The sequence below is a fragment of the Crotalus tigris genome, unplaced genomic scaffold (genome assembly GCF_016545835.1).
Source record: "Crotalus tigris isolate CLP2741 ecotype Arizona unplaced genomic scaffold, ASM1654583v1 scf7180000017639.5415321, whole genome shotgun sequence".
Classification (NCBI taxonomy): Eukaryota; Metazoa; Chordata; class Lepidosauria; order Squamata; family Viperidae; genus Crotalus; species Crotalus tigris.
This window is the reverse complement of record NW_024096532.1, coordinates 4,645,583-4,672,165: the sequence shown is the minus strand read 5'-3', so window position 1 is coordinate 4,672,165 and position 26,583 is coordinate 4,645,583. Positions and strand designations below refer to the sequence as shown.

Sequence of the window (26,583 nt, the reverse complement as noted above, 5' to 3'; positions counted from 1 at the left end):
ACCCTACCGAACGTGCCCTGCAGGAGGGCGCGCGAAGAGCGCAGGCGCAGAGCGAGGCCCCGCCCTCCCCAGGGACTCATTGTGCAGCAACCGGATTGACTTCTTCTCGTGCGCGCGGGCCAGCGGGATCCGTGTCGTTCTTCCCCCCCTCTTCTTACTTCACAAGCAAGCGCGAGCCTGATAGGGGACAGAGTCGTCCACTCCCTCGGCAGGAAGGGGTTTGAGACCGCTCGCGTCGCGGCCCTGAGCGCCAACATCACAACCGCCCCCTCCTCCCTCTCTCTCTCTGTTGCGGCCTCGCTCTCTTCCATCTTCTTTTCCTCTCCTCCTCCCATCCCGCGAGCTTGCGATACCCCTCACGTTGCCTCCCGGGCCTCGAGACTTTTCCCCCTCTCCTCTTCCCGAGGCGCCCGGTTTTACGGAGGGGAAAGCAAAGCGGCCAAACGGCGCGCGCCCTCCCGGAGGACTCATCCCGCGGCAGCAGGTGGGAATCAAGGCCCACGTTCTATAGGCGTTTGTTTTGCTGACGCGCGCCAGGCGAAGCCAACAGAACGCGGGTGTGGGGGGAGAAACGCGCCCATCTGACTCCCTCCCCCCCACTGTTTTGCAGCATTTAACCCTTCCCCATTTCCGCGACGGCCGGCCTGCCCGCCCGCCCGTCAGTTTCCCTTTCCGGGCCGGCAGAAGTGCACAGCGTTGCCTATATCGCGGGCTTAAAGTCTGAAACAGCCGGGCTTTTGGCTGACTGATCGTTTTTTATCTCCCCCCCCCATCTTTTCGGGTTTTTTTTAAACTCGCCGCTTTAGAGGCAGCGTAAAGGCAAACTCCGGGAGGCGCGCACGGGGCGAGTGTCTCGGTCGCCTTCCTCCACCACCACCCCCGCTCCGCTTCTTTTTTCCGCCCTTTCCTCAACGGCCTTGAACGTGTGCTGAGGAGGAGCAGGGGCGTCCGGCTCTTTTCCTCTCTACCGCCGCCGCCAGCGCCATGTTGAAACAACCGCTGCCGCCGCCCTCCCCTCAACCTGCTGCGCCTTCCTCGGGCCCCCCTCCTCCGACCACGCCGCCGCCGCCTCAGGCTGCTGCAGCCGTTGCCGCCGCCGCCTCCGCCTCCCGCAAAGCCAACCCACCCCCGGCCAGCCCTAACGGGAACCTCAGCCCCGGGGCCGCGGGTGGACCCAGAGCCACAATGGTGGCTCCCCCTGGTAGCGGGGGAGGAGGCCCCCCTGGAGGAAGCGGCACCAGGTAAGGCTTGCCCGAAACGGGCTGGTTTGTGTGAGCGAGGGAAAGGAAGGGATCCTGGCGGAAAAGACCGAAAGGGAAGGACGGACTGTCGCGTTCCCGCCCCAAAAGGGTTGACGGGAGGACTCGGCCGGGGCGGGGGGGAAGAGCATGTGTAGACCCGATAAGTGAAGTCGGGCTGCTTTGCCGCTGATTGGGTGCCGCTCTTCTCAGCGTACGCCCTGCTGAGACCGGAAGGCGGATGCCGCTAAGACTTGCCCCATCCTCCCCCCTTAGACTCTTCTCCAGTCATCCATCTCTCTGGTGTGTATGATTTTTGGAAGGGGATGTAATGTGGGTCTTCTGCCTTTCGAAAAAGAAGGTTCGACCCCTCCTGGGCTGAGTTGCCCTCCTTGTGGAGTATAGAATTTGGCTGCTTATAGGAAGGATCTAATTTCGGGTGCAAAATTGAGCATGGGAACGTTTTCTTGGAAGTAAATTCCGTTGACTTCTCGTACACGCTGCTGTACAATCCAAGATAACTAAAAGACATCAGAAAACCATTATTCAACAGATGTTCTTTCAGACATTGTAGCGTCTGGGCTGTTTTGGTCTGCTCAATTAAAAGAACTTATATATGAGCAGTGATGCCTTCCAGAAATGAGTTTTGCCCAGCAGTGCTGCTTAAAGGTGGTTGGTTTGCTTTTTTCATTTCAGTAGCCTAGCATAAATTTTTAGTTTAAGAAAGAACAGGACGAAATAATATTTGCTGAGCCATGTATCAGTTTTATAAAATTGAATAAGATCATGGATCTCTCTCTCCCCCCCCCTCCCTCCCTATCACCTAGTTATCTCCCACATTTTAAATTGGCTAAGGAATTTTGATGATTTATGCAAAATGTTATTCTGAATTTAGATAAAGTAATGTAGAAAGCTCAGAAATCATGGATTTGAGGCAAAGCAAATCCATTCTAAGCTTCTTTTCATAGACTTGAGAAAATTCTTGGGTGCATGTGCCAGTAACACTTTATGTCCACCATCTACTTTTATATGTTTGTAGAGGATGAGTTTTCATATATATACATGCACTGATTTCTCATCAAGTTGTCTCTTGGAAAAGAAAGTTATGACTTTCTTAGCTGAATTAGGAAGTCTGTTTAATTATTTTGGTAGTGAAGTATGGGGTTCTTGTTAGTGGTGAGAGCTCCTGTGAATTAGATTGATGAAGGAATGATGAATGTATGCACCAAGTATAGCCTATTGGTTTAAAGAGTTTACATTTTGCATTATTAATTACATTTGTGCCTGATTTTTTTCAGGGGCCAGAGTACAGGCAAAGGACCTCCCCAATCTCCTGTAAGTTGTAGTATAAGCCATTTGGGATTGACATATCTGATCTGTATGATTTGTGTAATTGCTAGAGATTTGAGGTTTCTACTACTAGTCTTTGCCAATAAATATATCTGCTAGTAGGCTTCAGTTCTTATGGCTATAAATGTACCCCTAACCTAAGAATTTTTTGAGTTATGACATGTGGTAAAAGAATTCCTAGCCTAGAATCTTATGTATCTGCTATGACTATAGTTAAAACCATTTCTTTGTCTTTATGTTAATTTGTATATTTCTTTTATTTGCAATTCCTATAATAATAGCAGAGTATAAATATCTGGAGTAATTTCATGTAATAAATTTAGTTCAAATTAGTAATGCTAAATTACCTGTAGATTTTCAACTTAAGTTTATAATTACTTTGTTTTTTTTTCTAAATTTGCAACTTTGTTAAGCGTGGAGTTAAATCACTGATAGGCACAATTTTTGTTTTGAAAAAGAAAAGTGTATCTGTATCATAACCACATTATTTTGATTTATTTTGTGACAATATTTGGATGCTTCAATTTTAGATACTGAATTGTGAAAATCCCAATATAATGTTCATTTTCGACTATAGACCCTCTATCCAAACTCTATGAGAAGTAGTAATACAGTTTGAAGCTGGATCAAGCCTCCTATATACTAAGATTCATGAAAGAAGCTCCTTACTGAGAAAACAAATGACATAGTTATTTAAGCCTATATTTGTTACAACAAGCATATACATTTTCTGGAAACTTTCAGTTGCCTACCTAATTATTGGGAGTGTTGTAACATTGGGCAATGGATGCTTACAGATGTCTTGATGACACTTATTTTTCCATTTCTCCCAGGCTTTTGAGGGTGTTTATAACAATTCCCGAATGCTGCACTTTCTAACAGCAGTTGTGGTGAGTCTCCTGGTGATAAATTAAGAATGTAGAAAGGTAGATGTACAGGTGCATGTTTACAGGGTGGAAGGTACATGGTGGAATTTCTTTCAATATTTTGATTTTATGTGGTTGTCCTGCAGAAAGAGAAACATTTGTGTTTATATAGGCATTGCTCACATGATGTACTGATCTGTTTGTAATTTGATTTACATTATTCTTCAAACACAGATCTTCATGTTAAGAATTTTGGTCCCAGCTGTTTTGTTTTGGGTTGATTTTAAAATGGTGGACAATACAAAAATTGCAAGGTTCTCAACTAAAAGAAGGTTGCCTGCAAAGGCTAAATTTCCCCTTCAGGGTCTTCTGGTTTGTGCATTAAGAATAGTTTGGGCTAAGCATTGTGCAAATGGGTCAGGGTTTTATCTTGAATTTCTTTAGTTTACTTCCAAGTGTATTGGGGGGGGGGGTAGGGAGGCTTTGAGTTCTCTTCCCAGGCTTTGAAGTATTCCTGTATCCTTTTTTAAAATATACCTTCCCTTTGGTTCTCTTCCCAGGGATCAACATGTGATGTGAAAGTGAAAAGTGGAAGCACATTTGAAGGAATTTTTAAGACCCTGAGTTCTAAGGTGAATACTTTATTTGCTGATTAGTTTTCTTAGAATGTTAGCTAACAGGTTCAATGACATTTATACCTTAGTTGTACTTAAGTATTTAGCTTTATTTTATATTGAAACTTTGCATACAGGAAGCATCCTTTCTCCCCAAACTTCACAAAGCTTGCTTAAGCAGCCTGCTCTTATGAGATGACAAGAGTGAATATCTGGAAATAGATAGTGCTTAGTGATCAATGGATTGTGATATGACATGTTTTCAGATTTATGTAGTTTTCTATAGTAGGAATAGGCAGCCTGTATTAATTTAAAAATATATATATATTTTTTTTTACAGTTTGAGTTGGCTGTGGATGCTGTGCACAAAAAGGTGCCTGATCAGCCAGTAGGGCCGAGGAGGGAGGATATTGTAGACACTATGGTTTTCAAGCCTACTGATGTCATGTTAGTACACTTCCGCAATGTTGATTTTAACTACGCCACCAAAGGTAATACACCCTTAAAATAACAGAATTGAGGTGTGATGGGAGGACGTCTGAAGGAGAATTTGAATCCTTTCCATCTTGACCTTTCTTTCTGTTGTGTCTTAGACAAGTTCACAGATTCTGCCATTGCCATGAATTCTAAGGTGAACGGAGAGCACAAAGAGAAAGTACTACAACGCTGGGAAGGGGGAGATAGCAACAGTGATGATTATGACTTAGAATCAGATATGGTAAGTAACCGATATGGCTTGAGTCCTCAAAATAGATTTACTTAGTGCTGCTTCACTAAACTTTGTTGCAGCAAAGGTACTAAAGCATTTATCTGTTATTTCAGTCTAATGGCTGGGACCCAAATGAGATGTTCAAATTCAACGAGGAAAATTATGGTGTGAAGACAACATATGATAGCAGTCTCTCATCATATACGTAAGTTAATGATTTAGCCATATATATGTATATATATTTATGTGAAGGTTCAGGGGAGAGAGCAGTTGATGACACTGATGTAATTTGGTAAGTTATTAAAGTAGAGTCTAGATAGTTTTTCTCTCTTTTTTCACTTAATAAATGAGAGTTGGTTAACATACCAGGACTTGTAAGGCTTTGATTAGGTGGTGGAAATCAGTGGATAAAGAAGAGTAGACTGATTGTCAAGACAATTCAGAAATAATCATCTCAATTTGTCAGTATTTGTGAATAGTTTCATCCTTTATCCTCAGTTCCACCTGTTTATTACAGGCTGTTGGTGGCTATAGCAGAAATAGTGAATGTTCCATAATGAGACATGTCCATTGGAATATTATAATAATGCTACCCTTGTATTATCTGCACTTGAGGATGGGTTGCAGGATTCAGTTTAGTTTCGGTGCTGGACCAGAAACTGAGGGACAATTGTAGTCCTCTCTTGGAAGCCAATTGGATGACTTTGGGACAGAAATACACTCTCGTCAATTCAGTTTATGGGACTTGTTGTTACGGGAAAAATATAAGGAGAACATTATGTACGCCTTCTTGAGTTGCACAGAATAGTGCATAAAATACAGGAGATATGAATCTAATAAATAATGCAGTGAATATTAGAGCTCATGCAAGATGGTTACTTTGGACCGCTAATCAATTCAGTTGTTCTTTATATAGTTAATATATATAGCATATTTCACTACATTACTAGTTTTTGTTCTGTTCCTAAATTCAACAGTATACCGAAGTGGAAGAAGCCTGATTTTTCCTTGCTTCCTTGCTTGTTTGTTTGTTTATAAAATTTATTAGCTGCCTATCTTAACGCAAGGTAACTCTGGGCGGCTTATAATCATAAAAGATAAGTGTACATATATAAAAACATGTTAAATGAGACATGTTATGATCCAATTAAAGATGGGGGGAGTTGGAATATGAATATGTGCACACACATATATTCTCTGTGTGTGTGTGTGTGTGTGTGTGTGTGTGTGTGTGTGTACTCAAATGTTATTTCTTGTACTAAGTGGTATGTAAAACATAAAAACATGGAGTAATGGGCAAAAACATTAAAGCAGGAAATAAAAGAAAATATAACTATAAATAATCATTGTTCGCTCTTCAAGCCTTTCTATGCTTGTAAACCACTCTTGCTTTCTTTGCATCTGAACATCAGTTTATATATTCCCTTTGTTTTTTAAATTTCTCCCCTCTGATTTTTGAGGACTACAAATCCAGGGCATTACTTTCTCAGTCTTCCCCTGCACTCATTCCCTCTTGCTTTATATATTTGTTTTTTTATTAAATACTCATTCATTCTTTCTATATAAGTAAGCCACCTCAGTGTACTATTTTCATATTTCTGATTTTTCATGGTTTCTGATTTTTATATTAAGTCTGCCCATTGATTCTTGACCTTTTTTTTTTGCTTTACTATGTTCAAAGATCTTTCAACAAACATTTACTCAGTAGATGTAGTAGACTATATATTAGCAATCTTTTTATCAGCATTTCTAAATTTTAATGTTTTCCTGTCCATGTCCTCTTCTTTAGGAATATACTCCTAAAATGAATAGTTTTATCTCCTGGCTGTAATATTTTGCCATTTATATGTAACAGGCAGTGGTCCTTCAATTTTTTCCTTTAGAGTCTCAGACTACAAAATGGCACCGTCTGATCAAAGTACATGTACATTCATATCTCCAACCAACCCTAGCTGACCATTTCAGTTTCACTATTGACTATGTTGTCATTCCCATTTAAATGTTTAAATACTCTTTCCAAAATTCATGAACTTTTTTATGTCAGTATAGCACCAGTTCATACTGTTTGACGTATTAGTGCTTTTGTTCATAATTAAATCTACATCTTTACTTCATGCACATATCCATCAACACCTCACAAAATCAGATCAGTTACATGATTCCCCCCTTTTTAAGTTTCACAAATACAGCATACCTAATTTTCTTCTTTTGGTTGGTTAATTTATTTTCTTTACAGTTTATTCCTCTTATATTCCAAATCAGAATCTTCACGTTTCATGGTTAACAAATGATCTCATGTACCTGTCACATCTTTCATCATTTAAAACTTTCATATAACATTTTTTTATTACAAAAATGAGCAAATCTGTTGCTCCATCTGTTTTCTCTGTTAATGGTAAAAACTCTACTGGTCCGTTTGGGCACATTTTGGCCAGTATGTCACCAACTAAATCCGATTTTACTCAAAATGCAATCTGTGGATTTATGCAATAAGTAATAAGCATCCAGAACTTTATTGGAAATAGTTCTGGATCTGAAATTTATAAAGTCTAGGAAATTCAATCAAAAACTTTGAACTGTTGTGGTCTGAGGTGTCTTTTACCATGTTACAAATGATGAGGTGTTGGTCATCTACAATAAAAATTTTATTTTGTTGTTTTGGATAAATCAGTAGAATTTCTTTGCTGCACTTCCTTTTTTCCCCCTTTTCCAATGGGCCACTTTTTCATGGTAGAGTCCCTCTTGAAAAAGATAACACAGAGGCATTTCGTCAACGAGAGGCCAGAGCTGCACAGCTAGCACGAGAAATTGAATCAAGCCCACAGTCTAGACTGCGTATTGCAATGGAAAATGACGATGGGCGCACAGAAGAAGAGAAGCACAGTTCAGTGCAAAGACAAGTGTCTGGAAGAGACAGCCCCAGTTTGGCTTCCAGGTAAGTTTGTAGCATTGATGAAATGAATAAAAATATGTATTTAAATCTGTTCTCATAGCAACGATATCAGTTATTTTATAATTTGTGTATTAGCTACTCTGCATAGCTCAGGTGACATTTTTTAGGGTGATTCAAAACTGTAATAAAATAACTTTTGGATATAACTTTTGGATAGCCATATGCCACTCTAGTATAAAATGAACACTAATTGTGGCTAGTTTATCCTATATTGGGGAGGAAATAGCGTTAAGGTCTCACTGTGACTTAGAAGCTGGTTCCCCTGTTGATTGCCAGTCTTTTTGCTTTAGATGTTGCCTTGCATTTTCCATTCAGCTTCTTGGATGAGGAAAGTTATGATGGTTTCTTTCTTTATTGTTCTTAGAAAGTACCCAGCTATTTCTTTTTGCAGAGAGGGCAAATATATCCCACTTCCCCAGCGTGTCAGAGAAAGCTCCAGAGGAGGCATACGCTGCAATAGCTCTAGAGGAGGGAGGCCAGGCATGAGCTCCTTGCCACCCCGTGGGAGTTCACATCATTCAGAAAGCAATGCTGGCTCTGCTCCAGAGCAACGAGGTATCAATGGAGGTGAGCAGAGGATCTCGGGCTTAAAAGGGAAATACTGGAATGGATTGAAACAGTCACTTTAACAGGCAGAAAAGCCTTGGTAAAGGTTGGCCCTTCTGACTGAAAGTTCACATGACTCCCCCCCCCCCGTGTTTCCTGTCTCCGTTATGATGTAATTTTAAGCAGAAGAGGATACGATGAAAAGTCACAGTCAAGAAGTTTGTTCTGCTTTACTTTTTCCTCTAAAGCAGAGTTTTTAAAACTTTTTCTCTCTCAAGGACACTTTCACGTTTTAAAAAAAATCTCAAAAGAGCTTTCCTTAGTGCATGTTATATTTATCATATTAAAAATTAAAATTGACGCATTTGCTACAGCTACGATTAGTCATAATTATTGTTTGATGGGGTTTTAATGTTGCATTTTTCAACATAGGATGGCAAATGATTTTGATTTCAAGAAAACCTGACAAGAATCAGGTTGGGGGCCCCCAGGGGTTTTAGGACCACACTTTTAAGGAACACTGCTGTAAGGAAATGCATTTTGAAATGAGATTGAGAAAGCTGAAAGAGTGTGCCTGTAGAGGATGACAGCAAAAAAATTTCATGCGATGGCCAAAACTGACACGGGCAACTTGAGGGAAAACACTGGAAAATCATACAAATGGATGACAGCAATAAAAAGTCAATTGGGGAAGTGCTGGGTTGAAGGAGTTCTTCAGAAACCATTGGCTAATGGTAGCGATCCTGTGGGGAGATAAGAAACTTACCTGCATGCCATGCAAAAATTGTTACTTGCTCCACCAGAGCACAAGATGTTAAATTCTGAATTATTTAGAAAGAAATGAAGTACTAGTAACAATTACAAGTAGTCCTCCCCTTAACAACCTTAACTGAGACTGGAATTTTTGTGGATAAGCAAAATGGTCTCATTAGGCAAAACATCACCTAACTGCATCACTTAGCAATCACAGTTCTAGTAGTCCCAGTTGTAGTCATTAGACAAGGACCTCAAGTTTGTGCCCTGTTGTGCTTTGCCTCCACTTCAACTCCTCTCCATCTCTGCCCTTTAGCACCTCAGCAGTAGCAGCAGGGAGAAGATGGTGGCAAAGGTCAGCTGAGGACATTGGAGGTGGGGGGGGGATTGTAGGGCAGCCAAAAGGGCAGAGGTATGGGGTAAGACTGGTGGGTGAAGTTGAAGTGCATGGTGCAGTGTAAATGCAGTTGCGCTGCCAAGCACACAAAGTTTGATCACATGACTGCGGAGGCACTTCAATGCCCATAGCCTCAAGGGCTGGTCATAACTACCACTCATTCAGTGCTGCTGTAACTTTGAATGGTTGCTGAATGAATGGTCATTAAGCAAGGACTACTTGCATCACGAGTACAAATTGGGTTTAGGGAAGGGGTTACTTCCTTGAATGAGGAAATGATCGATGATCTGTCTTCATTGCAATATTAATCTGGCTCAGGCTACCAAGATAGGTTGATGAGTAGAAGGGAAGGGTGGGATGAATGGTATGGACAGATTGAAATCACGAAGTGTATCGGACCATCATCAGAGGGGAAATGGAAGGATGAAGGTTAGCATGTGCTCTGCAGAACAATAACAATAAAAGGAAGGAAATAGCATTTTGAATGGTAAAACACATAACTAGTTGAAGTGACACAGTTTATAGTGTATGGGATCAAAAATGGATTCTAAATTGAAGGAGTGAAGAAGAAAGGAATAGATGGAATGCAAATGGGGAAAAGTTAGATTTGAAGCCTCAATAGCCTCTGAAATGCCTCAGAAAACAATGATCCAAAGCTAATTTCTGGCTCTTGCAATAGTGACATTGCATTGTTGGTCTTCACAAAGTGCGTTCAGTGAAATTGCTTGCTGAAAATCAGAAGAAGCAGTAACAATACCAGTGACAACTTTGCTCAGTTTACCTGTGTCTGAAGCAGGCCTCTACCCTACCACTGATTTCATGTTCACTCAGTTGCCCCAGCTCCATCTTGCTATGTTACAACCTGGAACCAGGATTGCTGCATCTCATGATTCCTTGTGAGCTTCCTCTTTACTTGCCTCTCTTCTTTGGATGTTGTTTTTGTTAATTGCGAAGTCGTGTTCGACCCATCGCGACCCCATGGACAACGTTCCTCCAGGTCTTCCTGTCCTCTACCATCTTCTGGAGTCCATTTAAGTTCACACCTACTGCTTCAGTGACTCCATCCAGCCATCTCATTCTCTGTCGTCCCCTTCTTCTATTGCCCTCAATCTTTCCCAGCATTAGGCCCTTCTCCAGTGAGTCCTTCCTTCTCATTAGGTGGCCAAAGTATTTGAGTTTCAACTTCAGGATCTGGCCTTCTAAAGAGCAGTCGGGGTTGATCTCCTCTAGGACTGACCGGTTTGAACGCCTTGCAGTCCAAGGGACTCGCAGGAGTCTTCTCCAGCACCATAGTTCAAAGGCCTCAATTCTTTTGCGCTCAGCCTTTCTTATGGTCCAACTTTCACAGCCATACATTGCAACTGGGAAAACCATGGCCTGGACTATACGCACTTTTGTTGGCAGGGTGATGTCTCTGCTTTTTAGTATGCTGTCTAGATTTGCCATAGCTTTCCTCCCCAGGAGCAAGCGTCTTTTAATTTCTTGGCTGCAGTCCCCATCTGAGGTGATCTTTGAGCCCAGAAAAATAAAATCTGTCACTACCTCCATTTCTTCCCCATCTATTTGCCAGGAATTGAGAGGGCCGGATGCCATGATTTTGGTTTTCTTAATGTTGAATTTCAAGCCAACTTTTGCACTCTCCTTCTTCACCCGCATCAAGAGACTCTTTAGTTCCTCTTCACTTTCTGCCATTAGAGTAGTATCATCTGCATATCTTAGGTTGTTGATATTTCTCCCGGCAATCTTAATTCCAACTTTTGATTCATCTAGCCCTGCCTTTCTCATGATGTGCTCTGTATATAAGTTAAATAGGCAGGGCGACAGTATACAGCCTTGACAGACTCCTTTTCCAATTTTGAACCAATCAATGGTTCAGTGGTTCTTCTTTGGATAGGGTGCAGCATTTCCTGCTTCTTCCCATTCATCCCTCATATTTGTACAGGCCGTAGGGCCAGTCACTTATCCACATTCATTAGTTTGCCTCTTGTAGACAGGTCACCATGGACAAGGGTTCCAGTGGGTGTGTTGACTTAGTCACCATTCATTTATTTTAAATGTCTTGAGTAGTCTGAATTTGGAAATGCCAATTGCAACTAGGTGGCTGCTAATCTCATTGGCATGATAGAATTTTCATTGTTTGCTAGTAGGGGAGAGCCATAGATGTCGAAGAACGTTTTGTTTATGTGTGTCTGGTTTGATTCATCACCACTTATGACTGCCTTGTTTTAGGTCCATCTAGAATGTCTCCAAAGTCTCAACGACCCAATCGAGGGGCTAAGAATATGTCTTCCCCAACCAGCCGACCCATAGAAGTCTCTGCTGCTTCTCCTACAGGTAGAAGAATAAGCAGCAAATCTGATGTCTTTTGTGTGTGTGTGTGAGGGCCTTGATTATTTTTTTTTTCATATATTAGCCCTAATCTAATGCATCTTTGCTGTTACTGTATAGTGGGCCGTCTCTATGCTCCCCGTTCACCGAAGTCTGCCTCAATTGTTCCAGTCTCTTCCCAAGATCCCCCTGTGGGACCAGCTCTCCCTATTGCTCCTGCATCACCTTCCGAGTCAAGGACTACCATGGAATCGAGTGCTTCCCCCACCCCACCTTCACCTAAAGTCCCAGCATCTCTCTCAGTAGCTGCTGTTGAAGGTAAGTCCTTAAACTGGGAGTAAAGCAGGTCTTGTTGATTACCAGTCAACAAAGTAGGAACTAAGGATGGACCTAAAACAAAGCAACCTGTAGGTATTAGCTGGCCAGAGAATCCCAGATGTGCTGCACAAAACTCCTCAATATGTCATATGATTTTCAGTGTTTCTGAGAATGTTGAGGACTTTGTTTAGATTTTTGAAACTTGCTGACTGGAAAGATTGCTGACATGTAAACTTCTCTCTGATTTTTCTTCCTTCTTGTTTTACCCTAGTAAGAAAAATATTGAGATTTTACAATTTTTAAATACTTGATAGGCTTGATCAGTTGAAAACGTTTTAAGATAGTAAACTAATTCTTGTCTGTCTGAAGGAGGAGAGTAGGGGATTTGAATAAATTGTGAGGCTCTTTGGGAAGGTGCATTTCAAGCTTTTGTTCCTCTTTCCTTGCATACATTTTGCTTTCTAACCCTTTCCTTCCTCTTCTAGTTAAAGAGGTGTCTAGCTCTGCCACCAAAGAAGCCTGCAGGACTGTAGAAGCTATGGGGCCCTCAGACTTAGTCAAGCAGACTAGCAAAGGTTTGTTTATTTTGTTTCTTTGAGTTTTTTGCTTATTATTCTAAATGTCAGATTGGGGTTGCTTTGCATATTTTATATATTTTGCACGTTGCTGTTTTTTAAAATTGTGAGCTAAGTCAGGCAGAGTCTACAGACAAGGAGACAAATTTCTTGTGTGTACAATCACACTTGGCCAATAAAGAATTCTACTCTATTCTAAAAGTAATGAACTAAATAGTAATTAATAAACTCAGAACTCACTAGATGACTTTGAGCCAACTGCTTCATCTCAGTGTAACTTATGTTATAGGATTGTTCTGGGGATAAATGAAGGCAGACTTGATTACTCCCCAATAACATCACCTCACTCATTCAGAAAAGTGGAATATAAATACAAAATTGAATAATCACTGCTAAGTAAAAAATCTTATCTGGTGCATATAATTTAGTTGGCCACCGAAACCTATGTCATCTGGATTTATAGGAATATAGCTCTCATAATCCTCACCCAATTGTTCTCATTTAATGTTAGAGTACCAGATTTGAGAAAACTTAGCAGAACTTGGAGATTGATACTAAAATGCATGTCATGTTTTTGAGTTCTTAACTCTTCAATTGTGGCAATTGCACTGCTTTAGGTTTCCAAAATGAGCAGAAGAGGAATCAACTTGAGGAGTTGAGGAAGTTTGGAGCTCAGTTTAAGGTGAGCACATTCTCTTATTCCCCTCCATTTAAAAAAGAGGAAAAAACATTGAGCACTTTTAAAATAGGAAAATAAAATAAAAGCAGTTTTTCCGACCACAGTTGCTTACCCCATTTCTCTTTCTAGTTACAGCCCAGCTCCTCTCCAGAGGCCACCCATGACCCCTTCCGGCCAAAGGAGTCTCTTGAAGGGAAAGTAAAAGACAAACTGCCAGAGGTGCTGGTTGGGGTAGGCAGCTCGTGTGAAGTGTCTGAAGGGTCTCCCAAGCCCAGCCTGGATTTCTGTGAAGGCAGCAGCAAGGAGGAGAAAGGATCCTGTGAGGGCATGGAACGCCAGACCCAGACAGCCAGTCCTCTGGGTAAAGGGGAAGCAGAGGACAAGGAAGATGGTCCTGTCTCAGAGTGAGTCTTGGGGGAACCGGAATACAGGTAGTCCTCGACTTACAACCTCAATTGAGCCCAGAATTTCTGTTATTAAGCAAAACATTTGTTAAGTTAGGTTTTGCTCTATTTTATGACCTTTCTTGCCCCGGTTGTTAAGTGAATCAATGCAGTTGTTAAGTTAGTAATACACTTGTTAAAGTGAATCTGGTTTTCCCATTGACTTTGCTTGTCAGAAGGTCTCAAAAGGTAACTAACCCCATGACCCCAGGACACAGCAACTGTCATAAATATGAGTCAGTTGCCAAGTGTCTGAATTTTGATCCTGTGATTATGGGGATGTTTTAATGGTCATAAGTGTGAAAGATGGTCACGTCACTTTTTTCAGTGCTGTTGTAATTTTAAATGGTCACTAAATGAACTGTTATAAATCGAGGACAACCTGTAGATAAGACTGCTGCATGTTTGTGTTCCTGTCTCATTTCCATTATACTCCCATCCAGGCAGGTGAAGAAATCAACACTGAATCCTAATGCAAAAGAATTCAATCCGTCAAAGACTCTTCTTTCTGTGGTGCGTAACTAGCTCTGGGACTAGTATGGGTTGATGAGGTGGGTTTTTGGGGGGATAACAGCATGTTCAGTAATCTCTTAGCTGTTTTTATAGTTAAATATCTAATCATTGCTGCTTTTTTTTTTTTTTTTCAGAACAAATCAACAAGTACGCCTACATCACCAGGGCCACGCACCCATTCTACACCCTCCATCCCAGTGATTACACCAGGGCAAAGTGGCATGTACAGCACACAATATATTTCTTATATCCCACAAATTCACATGAGCCCAGCTGTGCAGGTGAGGTGGGGAGAACGATACCTGAATGGTCCTATCTTTGCACTGCAAATTATTGGTTCTTTACAAAGCATAGCAGGCACAGTAGTAAGGATACCATTAGAATTAATTAGTTTACTGCTAATTCTCTGCAGACACCTCAGATGTACCCCTATCCTGTTTCCAATTCTGTGCCTGGACAGCAAGGGAAATATCGAGCTAAAGGTGAGATTCTTAGCCAGAAGCTCATTGATCATGGGAAATTTGCCTGGAAGGCTCAACTGTTCGGCCACTTGGAAGAAAAAAAAAATGAGTATAAATGGCTTTTCTTAATCCATTTCTTTTTCCTGAACAGGGTCTCTACCTCCCCAGCGTTCAGACCAGCACCAGCCCACCTCAGCTCCTCCCATTATGCAAGCAGCAGCAGCTGCAGGCCCCCCTCTGGTAGCTGCAACTCCATACTCTTCATACATCTCCTACAATCCCCAGCAGTTCACAGGACAGCCTACTATGATGCAGCCCATGGCCCACTATCCCTCGCAGGTGGGAACTATAAATATTAAAGGGAAAACAGATATGTGTGTGTATCTGTTTTACTCAAATTTCCTATCTTTTTCCTTCCCTCTAGCCTGTGTTTGCCCCCATGCTGCAGAGTAACCCCCGTATGATGACATCTGGCAATCACCCCCAAGCTATCGTCTCATCATCTACTCCACAGTATTCTCCGGCAGAACAGCCTACGCCCCAAACTCTTTATGGTACCTTTATTGTTAGCTGAAGTATGAGCTTTCTTTCTTTCTCTCCCCCCCACCTCATGTTGCCTTGTTGACTGCTGCTTGCTGCTTCTCTCCCCAGCCACAGTGCATCAATCGTATCCCCATCATGCCACACAGCTGCATCCGCATCAGCCTCAACCAGCTACCACACCCACGGGCAACCAGCAGCAAACACAACATGCCGCCCCCAGCCCTGTGCAGGTACTTAGAGGGAGGGGGAGGAACAAAGTATGGGGTTACTGCATAGGAGACACTTAATGCTTGTCTTGGCACTCAACACCCTGCTATTTGATTTTACATTTCAAGTTAGTCCTAGAGCACCACGATCCTTGAAGCTGTAGAAATTCTAGCTTGGCATGAAAAGGAATCTTGCTTTTAAAGTGATGCTCTGTCTATCTCAGTTCCTGAAACTGCTGTTACAGAATTGAAGCTCCAGAGACAAACTTATTAATCCTTGCATGCTTTATTTGGGGGGGGGGGCGGGGATGCGATCTAGGAATTAAACAAGATGCTGCTTTGCAAGTACTTTTGATTTGGGTATTAATATAAGACACGTTTGGGGGGAGGAGTATTTTCTGCAAGGGAAATACAGAACTGAGGACAGGTGAGTGGTTAGAGCCTACTCACCATAACTGACATAGTTTTTGGGTAGGATCTCTAAATAAATTTACTTTCTCCGGAAACATATTCAAAATGTGAATAATTTAAATCTATGACGGCATGATAAATTAGTCAGAGGGTTATGTGTTATAGGAAGATTGGAGAACTGGAAGGCTAATTTAATAAAAACAGTAATTAAAAACAATAAAACAAGGAGTCATTTCCTATCCTTTTCATGGGTAAAAATGTATGCTAACCTGAGTTTAAAATCTTGCTTTTCTCTATAAAATACTAAACATTTTCTTTGGCAATAATACAAAAAGAAAAAACTCTGGTGGTTGAAGTGTGACTCTTGTGCTCTCTACTATAGCACCAAGCTGGACAACCACCTCACTTGGCCAGTGCTCAGCAGCAGCAGAACCTGTACCACGCTGCTACACTGGCAGCTACGCCACCCTCCATGACCCCGGGGCCCAGTGCTCAGTCGCCACAGAGCGGTTTCCCACAGCCGGCAGTTTATGCCATTCATGCCCATCAGCAGCTGCAGCACGGATACACCAACATGGCCCATGTCACTCAGGTGAGTATGCCTGACTCTGGGAAGGAAAAGGAACAGCAGTCTTGACCATGGAAGACATTTCTGTCCTCATAAATATTCAGGAGATGGATGTAACCACTAAGGGGTTTTTTTTGTTTTGTTTTGTTTTTGTGGCAGTTGATGTATGAGAGAAATGGCAGGGTAATGATTTTATCTACTTCAATACATACTGGGATTGCTTGGGAAAAAACAATCAACAGGGTACTGCATAAGTTTGAGCAAAGATTGTGTCAGTATTAGTGACCAAGAACAGCAATTGTTCCATGAATTATTTGTTATTTAATAATGTTTCACTATTAAATATTCTTTGAACAATACTTGGAATTAGGTTAAGTGCCTCGTCTAAATTTCAGTGGCATGAGTTACATCAGTTGCTAAATATATGTTCCTAAATTAGAAAAATTGGCATTTTCTCTGCTGGCCTAATTAGTTGATAAATTGGTGTATCATTTATTAAAATCCTCAAACTATTTTTGTCTACTGCAGGCCCATGTCCAGACTGGAATTGCAGCTGCCCCACCACCTCACCCTGGAGCTCCCCAAGTCATGCTATTGCATCCGTCACAGACTCATGGTGGACCCCCTCAAGGAGGTGTGCCCCAGAGTGGTGTGCCCACCCTTTCCGCCTCCACACCATCCCCCTACACATACATAGGGCACCACCAAGGTAAGACTGTTATTTAAAGCCAGGGGTGGGGTTGGGTGGGGAGAAAGTGGACTAAATAGGAAAGATGAGCCCTCTGATGTACCAAACATCCCCATCTATAGGGATGGACATTAAAATATTTTGTAGTCGGCATTTCTGATCAGATAAATTAATTGCTCTGAAGAATTGATTGAGCATTGATGGCAATTGGGCAGGGCTTGTCCTGCAGATTACTGTTTTGGACTCTGGTGTGCCTTTGTGGTCCTCACTGCCTCTTTCTTCTCTTTCCAGTTCAGTCTCATCCCTCCCAGCAGCTATCATTCCACACCCCTGGGAATTGATGTCCACGCTTCTCCCTGTGACCTGAGACCCCAGCCAGCTATGGCTCTGTTGCTGACCCCCCAAGCCTGGGCCATCCCTTGTGCCCAAGGCAGAGGCCCCTGAAGGGATGCAGTCTGGCCCAGCCCTCTTGGCAAGCACCTTCCGTTCCGTTGGTTTAGTGAAGCCTGCCCAGGGTACTGTTGACCAGCGGGATGGAGCAAGACCCCTTTCCATTGCCCAGAGGAGGGCAGGGTTTATTTTCTGTTATTTATAACTCCATTGGGGTTCCTAGAGCAAATGCCACTTTCCCACATTAACTTGACAAGGACATGACCATATGGACAAATCTTGACTTTTTATTAAGTAAAAATATTTAAAAAGTTAAAAAAATAAAATTTTAAACTAACTAATGTTGGGCTTGGGGTGAATGTGTGGGAGGGCCAGTTTGTAAACAATCCTTAATTGTGGTTCTGCAGCATCAGAGAGGAAGACTTTGTGACCTGTCCAGCATATGTAGCTCAACTAGACTTGAAGAACTGTTTTGGAATTCAGCATTATTGTTTAACAGCATAATTTTCCTCTCTGAAAATAGATCAAGGATTAGTACTTTGAGTGACAGTGAAACAAATCCTAAAGCAGTAATTTTTATTGCTCGGGTTATCCTGTGAATGCAGTACACACCAAATTAAAATTTTAATTGATGCTTTTATTGGAATCAATGACACCATATTAAATTTAAGGACTTTGGGGATGAGCAGAAATGGTATATTTGTGCCATAATTCAACTTAGACTCTGTGGGAGTCTTAAGTTACTATTGTTTTTTCAGAGTAGTTATAAAAAAGAAAACAAGGATGGTGTGACTGAGATGTTAAATCTTTTTTATTAGCAGAGAACATTTTGAATCACTTGAAAAGTCCCAGTTTTATGCCTCAGAAGGTCACCATCTGAGAATCCTTTTAAAACAAGCGCAGATTAAGTTCAGTGTTGTGGACCATGAGCTTTTTGCTGCTCTTCAATGAAATTCAGTTTTTGTCAACCTGTGTCATAGTCTTGCTTTGATCCTGGCTATCAAATCTGAGGTATAAGGAATCTGGCATTGTATATAGGAATCTTACAGCTGTAATCCGAACCAACAGTTGTAAAAGGGTGAGTAAAGGAAAAATCCTTATTTTAACAGGAAAAAAACACTATAGAAGAAAACAAACTTTAGAATTAAGGATATTAGTCCCTTCTCAACTATTATAATTCTGCTGGTCATATTTGTGAAACAGGTTGGCAATGCTTAATCAGGCTAAAATTTGTACATTAAATTTTATCAAAATGATGTAGTGGTTCATGTAATTAGTTGCAAAAATAAGGCTGTGTATGGTTGATAGTATTTAACATTTTTTTAAAAAAAAAATCTTTTGTCAGTGCGGTTAAAATACTGCTGAAGAACATAAAAAGTGATGCATTTCACTTCTTCCAATGAGCACTTTAGCTAGTTTCCAAATCATAAATCTTCTTTTCCATCAAAACAATAGTAATAATTTCCATCTCCACTTTTTTATACATGCAGATTTTTTTTCTTACATTTTCAATATTTTGGAGATTTCATGTTTCCTTTCTCTGTATAGCAGTACAAAAACATAACAAATATGCTTTTGTAGGGTTCTTGGTGCTCCAAAATTATGTTATCTGATTGAGTAATGAAATGTCTGCAAGCAAGCAACAAAAGCACAGAATACCCAAGAAGCTCACAGTTCAACCCCAAACTACATATATTATCTTGTTGGAAATGCTGCTTATCTGTAATGGATTAAGGTTGCATACTGTGTTCCCCAGAAAATAAGACTGAGTCTTATATTAATTTTTGCTCCAAAAGACGCATTAGGATTTTTTTTTCCAGTTAGGGCTTATATTCAGAAAAATACGGTATTAAATGCGTCCCATCTGGCTATCTTAACTGGGGCTTATTTTTGGGGTAGTGCTTACGAGCATCCTGAAAAATCATGCTAGGGCTTATTTTCTATTTAGGTCTTATTTTCGGGAAAACAGGATAGCAAGCTTATGTACTTATGATGCACAGATGTTTTGGAGCTTCAGCACACCTGCATTGAGCTAAGGATGATTCTGAAGTGGGAAAGAAAAGCTCACACTCACTTTTTGATTATTTTTATTTAAACAACTTTCACCCTTGCCCCCAACACCTTGGGGGAACCCTCGTCTTTGAGCCAAGATCACCATGTTCGTCTACTGTGCAGACTTAGATGCAGTGTCATCAGTTTTCTAGGAAATATTCATGTCCAATTCCAGCTGGTGCAACTTAATTATCCCAGCAATCCTCCCCTGGAGCTAGTGGCAGTATCTTTGTGACCACTCCAGTGCCCATGGTTCGAGATCCATCCCGTAGAGTGAACCGCTGTCCTTCCTCCAAGACCATGGGGTATTGCAATACGAGCTTAAGGCAGACATTGTCGCCTGGCATCACCATTTCCTACAGCAATAGAAGAGGAAAGGTATGAAGAGATGGCAGCCTATGCTTAGGCATGTATTCGTCCACAACTGCAAGAAATGAGGCAATCTAGAAATGCTGAAATAATACCAGTTACAAATCCCACTACTCGGCAGTGAATTAGTGGGGGAGAAAGCAATACAAACCTTTCCCTCGGGTAATTCTATGCGGCAAGTCATATTCCAGGTCAGCGAGAACATAATTGGCATGAACCTAGACACAAAAGATGCTTGACGGCCACCTTCCTCCTTGGTCAGGATATAAACCTATGAAATCAAAGCAATTTATTTTGCCTGTTTCAACTTTACAGGACGGGAGAGCAGGTGGGGATACTAGCCTAGCATTCCCTAATAATGTGTTAAGATATGCTCCAAAGTTTTATGGACATCTCTATTTCCCAGCCCTCTACAGGATATGAGGCAGCACCCTAGTATTCTGCCTTCCCACATACATTTCCCTCACTCACCTGAGCCTCGACCTTCTGATGAGGCTGGACGGAGCCAGGCTTACACATGACCAATCCCCGCCGTAGATCTTCTCGCTTCACAGACCGGATCAAAGCACCCAAATTGTCTCCAGCCTGTGCCTGCTCCAACTGTTTGTGGAACATCTCGACACCTGAAGCCAATTACGTACACATTTCTGCAAATATTGTGTAGTCTCTCCAGTTCCACAAAACTATACTTTTAAGGATTGCCTCAGACATAATTTCAGGTCATAATTGTTTAGAAATAATTGGACCAGTAACATAATGAGAAACGCTAAGCTAAAAACCACTGGAAGACCAATCTTGCAAAAAAAGGGGGGGGAAGGAAGATTCTACTTACCAATCACAACAGAGCGTAAATGCGTTTTGTAACCCACAAATTCACAATCTTCCCCTTTCTTAAGAATACCACGTTCAAGGGTACCTGCTACAACAGTGCCCCGACCTAGAACAAATTATAGCCAGTTTAAGTAATAAGGTACAAAAAAAGCTATCTTCTGTTAATGAATCCCCATCTTTGGATGTGCGGAGTATAATATAAACGTTTGGTACCTGGAATGGAGTAAGTACGCTCTATGGGAAGTAGAAAAGGTTGATCAAGGTCACGTTTTGGCACAGGGATGTATTCATCCACTGTATCCAGAAGCTTTATGACAGAGTTCAATCCCAGTTCTGGATTTTGGTTCTACAAAAAACCCACAGGAGTCAGTAATACATTTTAATAAAGGGAGGAAATAAAAGGTACAGAGTTCAAGCAACATAACACTGACCTCTAAAGCGCATAGAGCAGACCCTATAATTACAGGAGCTGCTTCCCCATCATAGCCCAGCTCTGTAAGCAGCTCACGGATCTCCAGCTCCACTAATTCCAACATTTCTTTATCATCAACTGCATCAGCTTTATTGATGTACACAACCACATGTTTCACTCCAATCTAGAATAGTGTGAGGGAATAAAAAAGATGTGAAGGAGGTCCCTACCTTTTCCCTTGCTTGAAGGGAAAATTGCTTAAATTTGCCCTGTCTGAACAAATCTATCAGATGATCACTAGCTGTGTTTTTTAGACTACAACCAACCTGTTTAGCAAGCAGAAGATGCTCTCTAGTCTGTGGCATTTGTCCATCTGTTGCAGCCACCACCAAGATGCAGCCATCTAGTGGTGCTGTTCCAATGATCATGTTCTATAGAGAAAAGAATGGGAAATGTGTCAGTTTCCAACATTTTACTAAGTTTAAGATTACTGTGGTTGGCACAAAAATACTTTTTTGTGGGTTTTTTTCCTTAAATTGTCCATTGATTTAAATATATCTTGCAAGTGCAATCATTAAGTACTTTTTGCCAGAGATTCTAAAATAGGATCATTGGAATTCTTAAAAGATTTCTTGGCATCCTAGATCCCTGTGCCTACCTTGATGTAATCAGCATGCCCAGGACAATCTGTGTGACCATAATGGCGGTTCGCTGTTGAATATTCTACATGGGAGGCATTAATTGTAATCCCCCGGGCCTTCTCTTCTGGTGCATTATCAATATCTTCATATTTCTTGTACTGGGCACTTCCGGTCTCTGAAAGAACTGGAACAAAAAATTTGAACATGGCATCACGTGTATTTAAACTGAAAGATTTGAAGGGCTGTTGCTATTCCTTGTCTGAGGGAAGAAGTCAGCCAAGCAATGCTTAAAGGCCCTTTTATTTTCTGAACTGCTGAATTAGCAAAAAGGACTTTTACGCACCTGTCTTTTTTCCCTTATGTGATTATAAGAAGTATAATAGAGAGAAAACAGCAACAAAGTATTTCTTGCACTTGATAAAAATGGGGGAGAAGCACATGGTTTTTAATTCTTCACCTGAGCTTCAAGTAAGGAGAAAGCATTAAGTCTACCATGTGAGACTTTGAAACAATATTATGCTTGAAGTGATCTGAAACCCTCTGGAAGACTCCTGCAGTCTAACAGAGCCTTAACACCTTCAAATAAGTTGTGATAGTAATCAATTAAGATTATTATCGAAGGGTAACATTTTTATTCCCAATAGAAAGGCTGAAGCAGATTTTAGATGTGAATGCTAACTAAAAACAGTCAAAGAACTCAACTCAAAAAAACTACCCCCGGGAATTTTTTTAATATCAAGCTTTAATTTTACCTATAGCTTTGGATCAACCTAGTCAATTGCTCCAATACTTTACTAGTGGTTCTTTAAATCAATGGTCCTCTACCAAATGAAAGGGGTATCTTTATTTGGTCTCCTTTTAACAAACTGCACTCATCTCTCCCCAACTCTCACTTTTAGTGATGGCTGCTGTTAATGTGGTCTTGCCGTGATCCACATGCCCAATTGTTCCAATGTTTACATGTGGTTTGTCCCTTACAAATACTTTTTTTGCTTCAACTGCGAAACATCGAATTGGGAATTCTTGTCCACAGAAGCTTGTGCAATGTACCGATGGCTGCAAAAAGACAAGTAGCAATATTAAAATCTCTATGAATTTCTGCCTCTAATTTGTATCAACATAGTATTTTTCTTTTCTACTCCCTGATGTAAAATGTTTCTTACCTTGGATAGTACATTTTGCAAGTACTGAGACAGGCAGCCACGTAGGCCTACAAGATACAAATACAATTATTGTGATAGGAATCTCAGGAGCTTACAATATTCTGCTTTTATGTATCACACTGCTTCCCATTCAAACATCCAATTGTACTTCGCATAGCCCACTGAAATTGTAATACTTCCAACCAAACCATCTTTGGACATTCTTGTACTCAGTTCCATTCCTTTCCTTTTTGTTTCATTACATACAACCCTCAGTATAAGCATTTAACAATAACAAAAACCATATATACTCAGAACTTCATGTAACTTGAAAGACATATCTAGATCAGAGCATAACTTTGCCAAGGAGCAAGTAAGTATAGATTACACAAAAGTATAATATAGCGTATTTAAAACCAGCTTAGTTTGTATTTTCTCCTTTCATCTTCTCTACATTAAACACATTTGGCTCTCTCAATGGTTTATTTTGTGATAACATGAGATATTGTAAGTGGCAGAAATTAATTCATAATTGGCAATAGGCCAAAAATGAGCACACAAAACTTTAGAACTGTTTTATCTATTACAGAAAGACTCTTTCCAAAAGGAATTTGTTATACAGCAAGAAGGAACACAAAATTACTGAAAAGTCCCTCAGGAGAAGGAAACAAAAAAAATTTGGGGGTGGGGGGTAAAAATCAACTTATCTTTCCTATAAATATTGCTAGATTCCAAATTATGTTAACAATGGTCCTTGGGCAGAAATGTGTGATTTAAGTGTGTACGTATATATTTACATATACATGTATATATGTATATATATGTACATAACATTTATTGTCACCTTTTATTGTGAACACATTGGCACACATTAAAAAATGAAATTCTGATGCACTCATATATGCCCATACATACATATGCGATGTGTGTGTGTGTGTGTGTGTACACACAAACAAATATATAAACATTTTGTGCCACTCATCTTTCAAAAAGACTCAAAATTAAAATCGGCTTAAAATTAAAATCCTAAGTATACAAATATTTTAAAAATTCATTAAATACTGAGACAAGAAGCGAAAGGCAAGATCAGTATGATGGTAGCATATTCTCTTGATCAAGAGCAAGAAAACGCCGCAAATAGCGTTAACAAACTGCAGCAACGCCTCGCCCAGCCCCGGTCATTGTAGTGATCCCCGCAAACCGGATTCTCCCACGTGTTTAGAAACAATGCTTTACGCAAACATAATGGGACAAAGAATAAATTTCATGCGCGCGGGGAGGGGGCTATTTCTCTCCTTCCCCTCGACCGTGTCGTGGCCACCTTTAGCATCCTCTGTACCCTAGAACTGAAGACCAGGTCAAGGCACAAAAGGTCAGGCATTTTCTGGAGAGAAGCCACGAAGGATGGAAAAACTTCGGGCCGCCTTTTTCCGCCTCCCATCTGGCTGTCGTGCTTCCCTCCTCCCGTGCATCCCCCTCCCCCGCACCCGATCATCCTCTCAATGTAGACTTTGACTAACCGCTACCGCCGCACAGCCGCCCTCGCGCTAGCAGCAGAGCTGAGGCCGCCATCTTCCCTTCCTTTTGCCGGAAGTGTCGTCATCAGCCGCTCTCCTGACCCGCAGAGTACCCGTAAGGAGATGGAGAGAAATGGCACGCGCCAGATCTAACTTCCGCTACAAATTTTAAAAAGGCGCTAATTTTGACTGAGGATCACTCTCCGCCGTGCAGCCGGCTTAAATTAAATTATCCTCCGTATTGCTTGTTTTAGAGGCTTAACTTCCAATTTACTTTTTAATGCTGTTTTGAGCGGCGAAGGAAAGACTTTTTTTTCCTTTTTTTTTACCAGTCGGTAGAAAGACGAGAACATTTGTCGTGGTTGTATTACTGGAGGAAGGACCCATGGAGCTCTTGTTTCAACTCCATCTTCTATCATTGAAGTTTAAGACTATTGAATCTCACTTCAGCCTGCCACACAGGGCTGCTGTAGAGAAAAAATTGGGAATATGTACAGACACTGAATTCGTAGAAGAGAGGCAAGGTATTAAAAAATAGCACCGGTCCTTGTGGGAAAAGGGAATATTTCAGTTGAGTTGTGATTAAATAGCATGATCTAAAAGCCAGCCCTATGAAAAATAGTTAAAATATCTGAACATGTTTAGCAAAATTCTCCAATCTCTTAAACAGGGCATGACTACAAGTTATGGGTGAAAATTGCTGACAAGTAGATGTAGGGTAAATATATTAAGGGTTTTTTTTAGTAGCAAGAGATAGGCAGAATGTGAACATTTTGGCTGTGCTTTGTTCTCCAAGTTTATTTCAATATAATTTCTGAATGTTTCATTACCAAACTAGGTAACATCAGCTGGATTTTGATGTTATCTAGTTTGGTAATGAAACATTTGGAGAACAAACTACAGCCTAAATCTAAAACCCGAGCTACAAGAATTTTCTATTATTTCAGAGTGTGAATATATCACCTTGGAATATTTAACTAGTTCAGCCTTTCTGAATGTGGCACTTTCCAGATGTAGTGAGACTGCAATTCCCTCAGTCACACATTGGAACAGGACACTGGAAAGTCTGGGAGTTTGAAGAAAACTAGAATTCTGCACATTGCAATACTGCAGAATATGCACTCATCAGAAAATTGGACAAGATGTCTGTCAGGAACCCATTCAAGTTAATGATTCTTTCCTCATGCTAAATTATAAATTACAGTGATACCTGCTATTTGAGTCAGTTTAGTATAGTGAAGGAAATCTATGACATGCATTTCAAAAGTGACGTCACAATGTTTTGGGACACACCAACATCCAACAACTATTCTCAAAAGCACATCTAAGCCTTGTGCGATTTTTGGAAGCTGTGGAGAATGGGGTCTGCTCTTGCACAGTCTCACACCCTCCAAAAGCTGTGTGAGAGGGCCATGCTTGTAAAGCCTCTGGAGCTTCCAAAAATCATGTGAGAACAGGATGTGGTTTAACATAGTTTTTGAAGGCTGCAGAGGCCACGAAAGAGCACTCTCCAAAGGCACTTCAAAAACAAAGGCCTACTGCGACCTGCAGCAGCCTTAAACTATAGGAACTTGTCAATGGAAAGAACACTGCAAAAGAACACTTGAAGGTAAGTGGTGCACAGCAGAAACTGGGAAGCCCTGGGCTGCAGGGGTGATCACTTCTTTCCTCAAGGCTCGCACATCTTGGTGAACAATGTGAGATGGCCTTTCTGAGTGGCAGAGATGGCACTAAGGCTGAAGTCAACACACCGTCTCCACTTCAGGAGAGCCTAGATAATAATAATAAAGTTGGAGGGGACCTTGGAGATCATTTAATCCAACCCCCTACTCAAACAAGAAACCCTATACCATTTCAAACAAATGGTTGTCCAATTTCTTAAAAACTTCCACTAGTGGAGCATTCACAGCTTCTGGAGGCAGGTTGTTCCACTGATTAATTGTTCTAATTGTCAGGAAATTTCTCCTTAGTTCAAGGTTGTTCTAGATGGTGTGTGGGTATGTGTTAGTGAACTGTTGCTCTTTCGTTGGGGGCAGACTGATGTCCCAGCAGAGTCAACTTAGGCATTTT

The 26,583-nt window shown here is 41.1% G+C and overlaps 2 protein-coding genes across 4 annotated transcripts; one reads left to right on the top strand and one right to left on the bottom strand.

The window, feature by feature from the left end:
* The first annotated feature begins 88 nt into the window (after positions 1-88).
* ATXN2L (ataxin 2 like) lies at positions 89-18,322 on the top strand. 3 transcript variants are annotated; one of them, XM_039335292.1, is made up of 23 exons: positions 89-1,241; positions 2,537-2,573; positions 3,422-3,478; positions 4,015-4,086; positions 4,409-4,559; positions 4,662-4,786; positions 4,891-4,982; positions 7,512-7,712; positions 8,122-8,285; positions 11,656-11,760; positions 11,875-12,072; positions 12,558-12,647; positions 13,265-13,329; positions 13,456-13,730; positions 14,213-14,282; positions 14,417-14,563; positions 14,695-14,764; positions 14,895-15,082; positions 15,168-15,297; positions 15,395-15,516; positions 16,286-16,495; positions 17,000-17,180; positions 17,451-18,322. In XM_039335292.1, exons 1-23 carry the CDS (start codon positions 985-987, stop codon positions 17,498-17,500), a joined length of 3,057 nt encoding a protein of 1,018 aa, XP_039191226.1. In that variant the 5' UTR covers positions 89-984; the 3' UTR covers positions 17,501-18,322. The 3 variants fall into 3 exon arrangements, with proteins under 3 accessions (XP_039191226.1, XP_039191227.1, XP_039191225.1); XM_039335293.1 differs by having other exon boundaries at positions 90-1,241; positions 8,122-8,297; positions 11,926-12,072; XM_039335291.1 differs by having other exon boundaries at positions 92-1,241; positions 8,122-8,297.
* A 1,297-nt stretch (positions 18,323-19,619) lies between these two features.
* TUFM (Tu translation elongation factor, mitochondrial) lies at positions 19,620-24,624 on the bottom strand. The gene is made up of 11 exons (XM_039335294.1): positions 24,517-24,624; positions 23,018-23,064; positions 22,748-22,910; positions 21,872-22,038; positions 21,540-21,644; positions 21,233-21,397; positions 21,015-21,147; positions 20,803-20,907; positions 20,442-20,593; positions 20,122-20,241; positions 19,620-19,957 (listed from the first exon to the last, which is right to left on the bottom strand). The coding sequence occupies exons 1-11, from the start codon at positions 24,566-24,568 to the stop codon at positions 19,787-19,789; spliced, it is 1,380 nt and encodes a 459-aa protein (XP_039191228.1). The 5' UTR covers positions 24,569-24,624; the 3' UTR covers positions 19,620-19,786.
* Positions 24,625-26,583: the final 1,959 nt, after the last annotated feature.

What these genes read in the sequence shown, in the direction of transcription:
- ATXN2L (XM_039335291.1), top strand. Translation starts at nt 985, where the DNA reads ATGTTGAAACAACCGCTGCCGCCGCCCTCCCCTCAACCTGCTGCGCCT. An exon ending in ACTTTCTAACAGCAGTTGTG is followed by an intron (nt 3,479 to 4,014) that starts GTGAGTCTCCTG and finishes TTCTCTTCCCAG; the next exon opens with GGATCAACATGTGATGTGAA. An exon ending in GAAGATGGTCCTGTCTCAGA is followed by an intron (nt 13,731 to 14,212) that starts GTGAGTCTTGGG and finishes ACTCCCATCCAG; the next exon opens with GCAGGTGAAGAAATCAACAC.
- TUFM (XM_039335294.1), bottom strand. Translation starts at nt 24,568, where the DNA reads ATGGCGGCCTCAGCTCTGCTGCTAGCGCGAGGGCGGCTGTGCGGCGGT. An exon ending in GCGGCTGTGCGGCGGTAGCG is followed by an intron (nt 23,065 to 24,516) that starts GTTAGTCAAAGT and finishes TGTATCTTGTAG; the next exon opens with GCCTACGTGGCTGCCTGTCT. An exon ending in TTTACGCTCTGTTGTGATTG is followed by an intron (nt 20,594 to 20,802) that starts GTAAGTAGAATC and finishes AATTGGCTTCAG; the next exon opens with GTGTCGAGATGTTCCACAAA.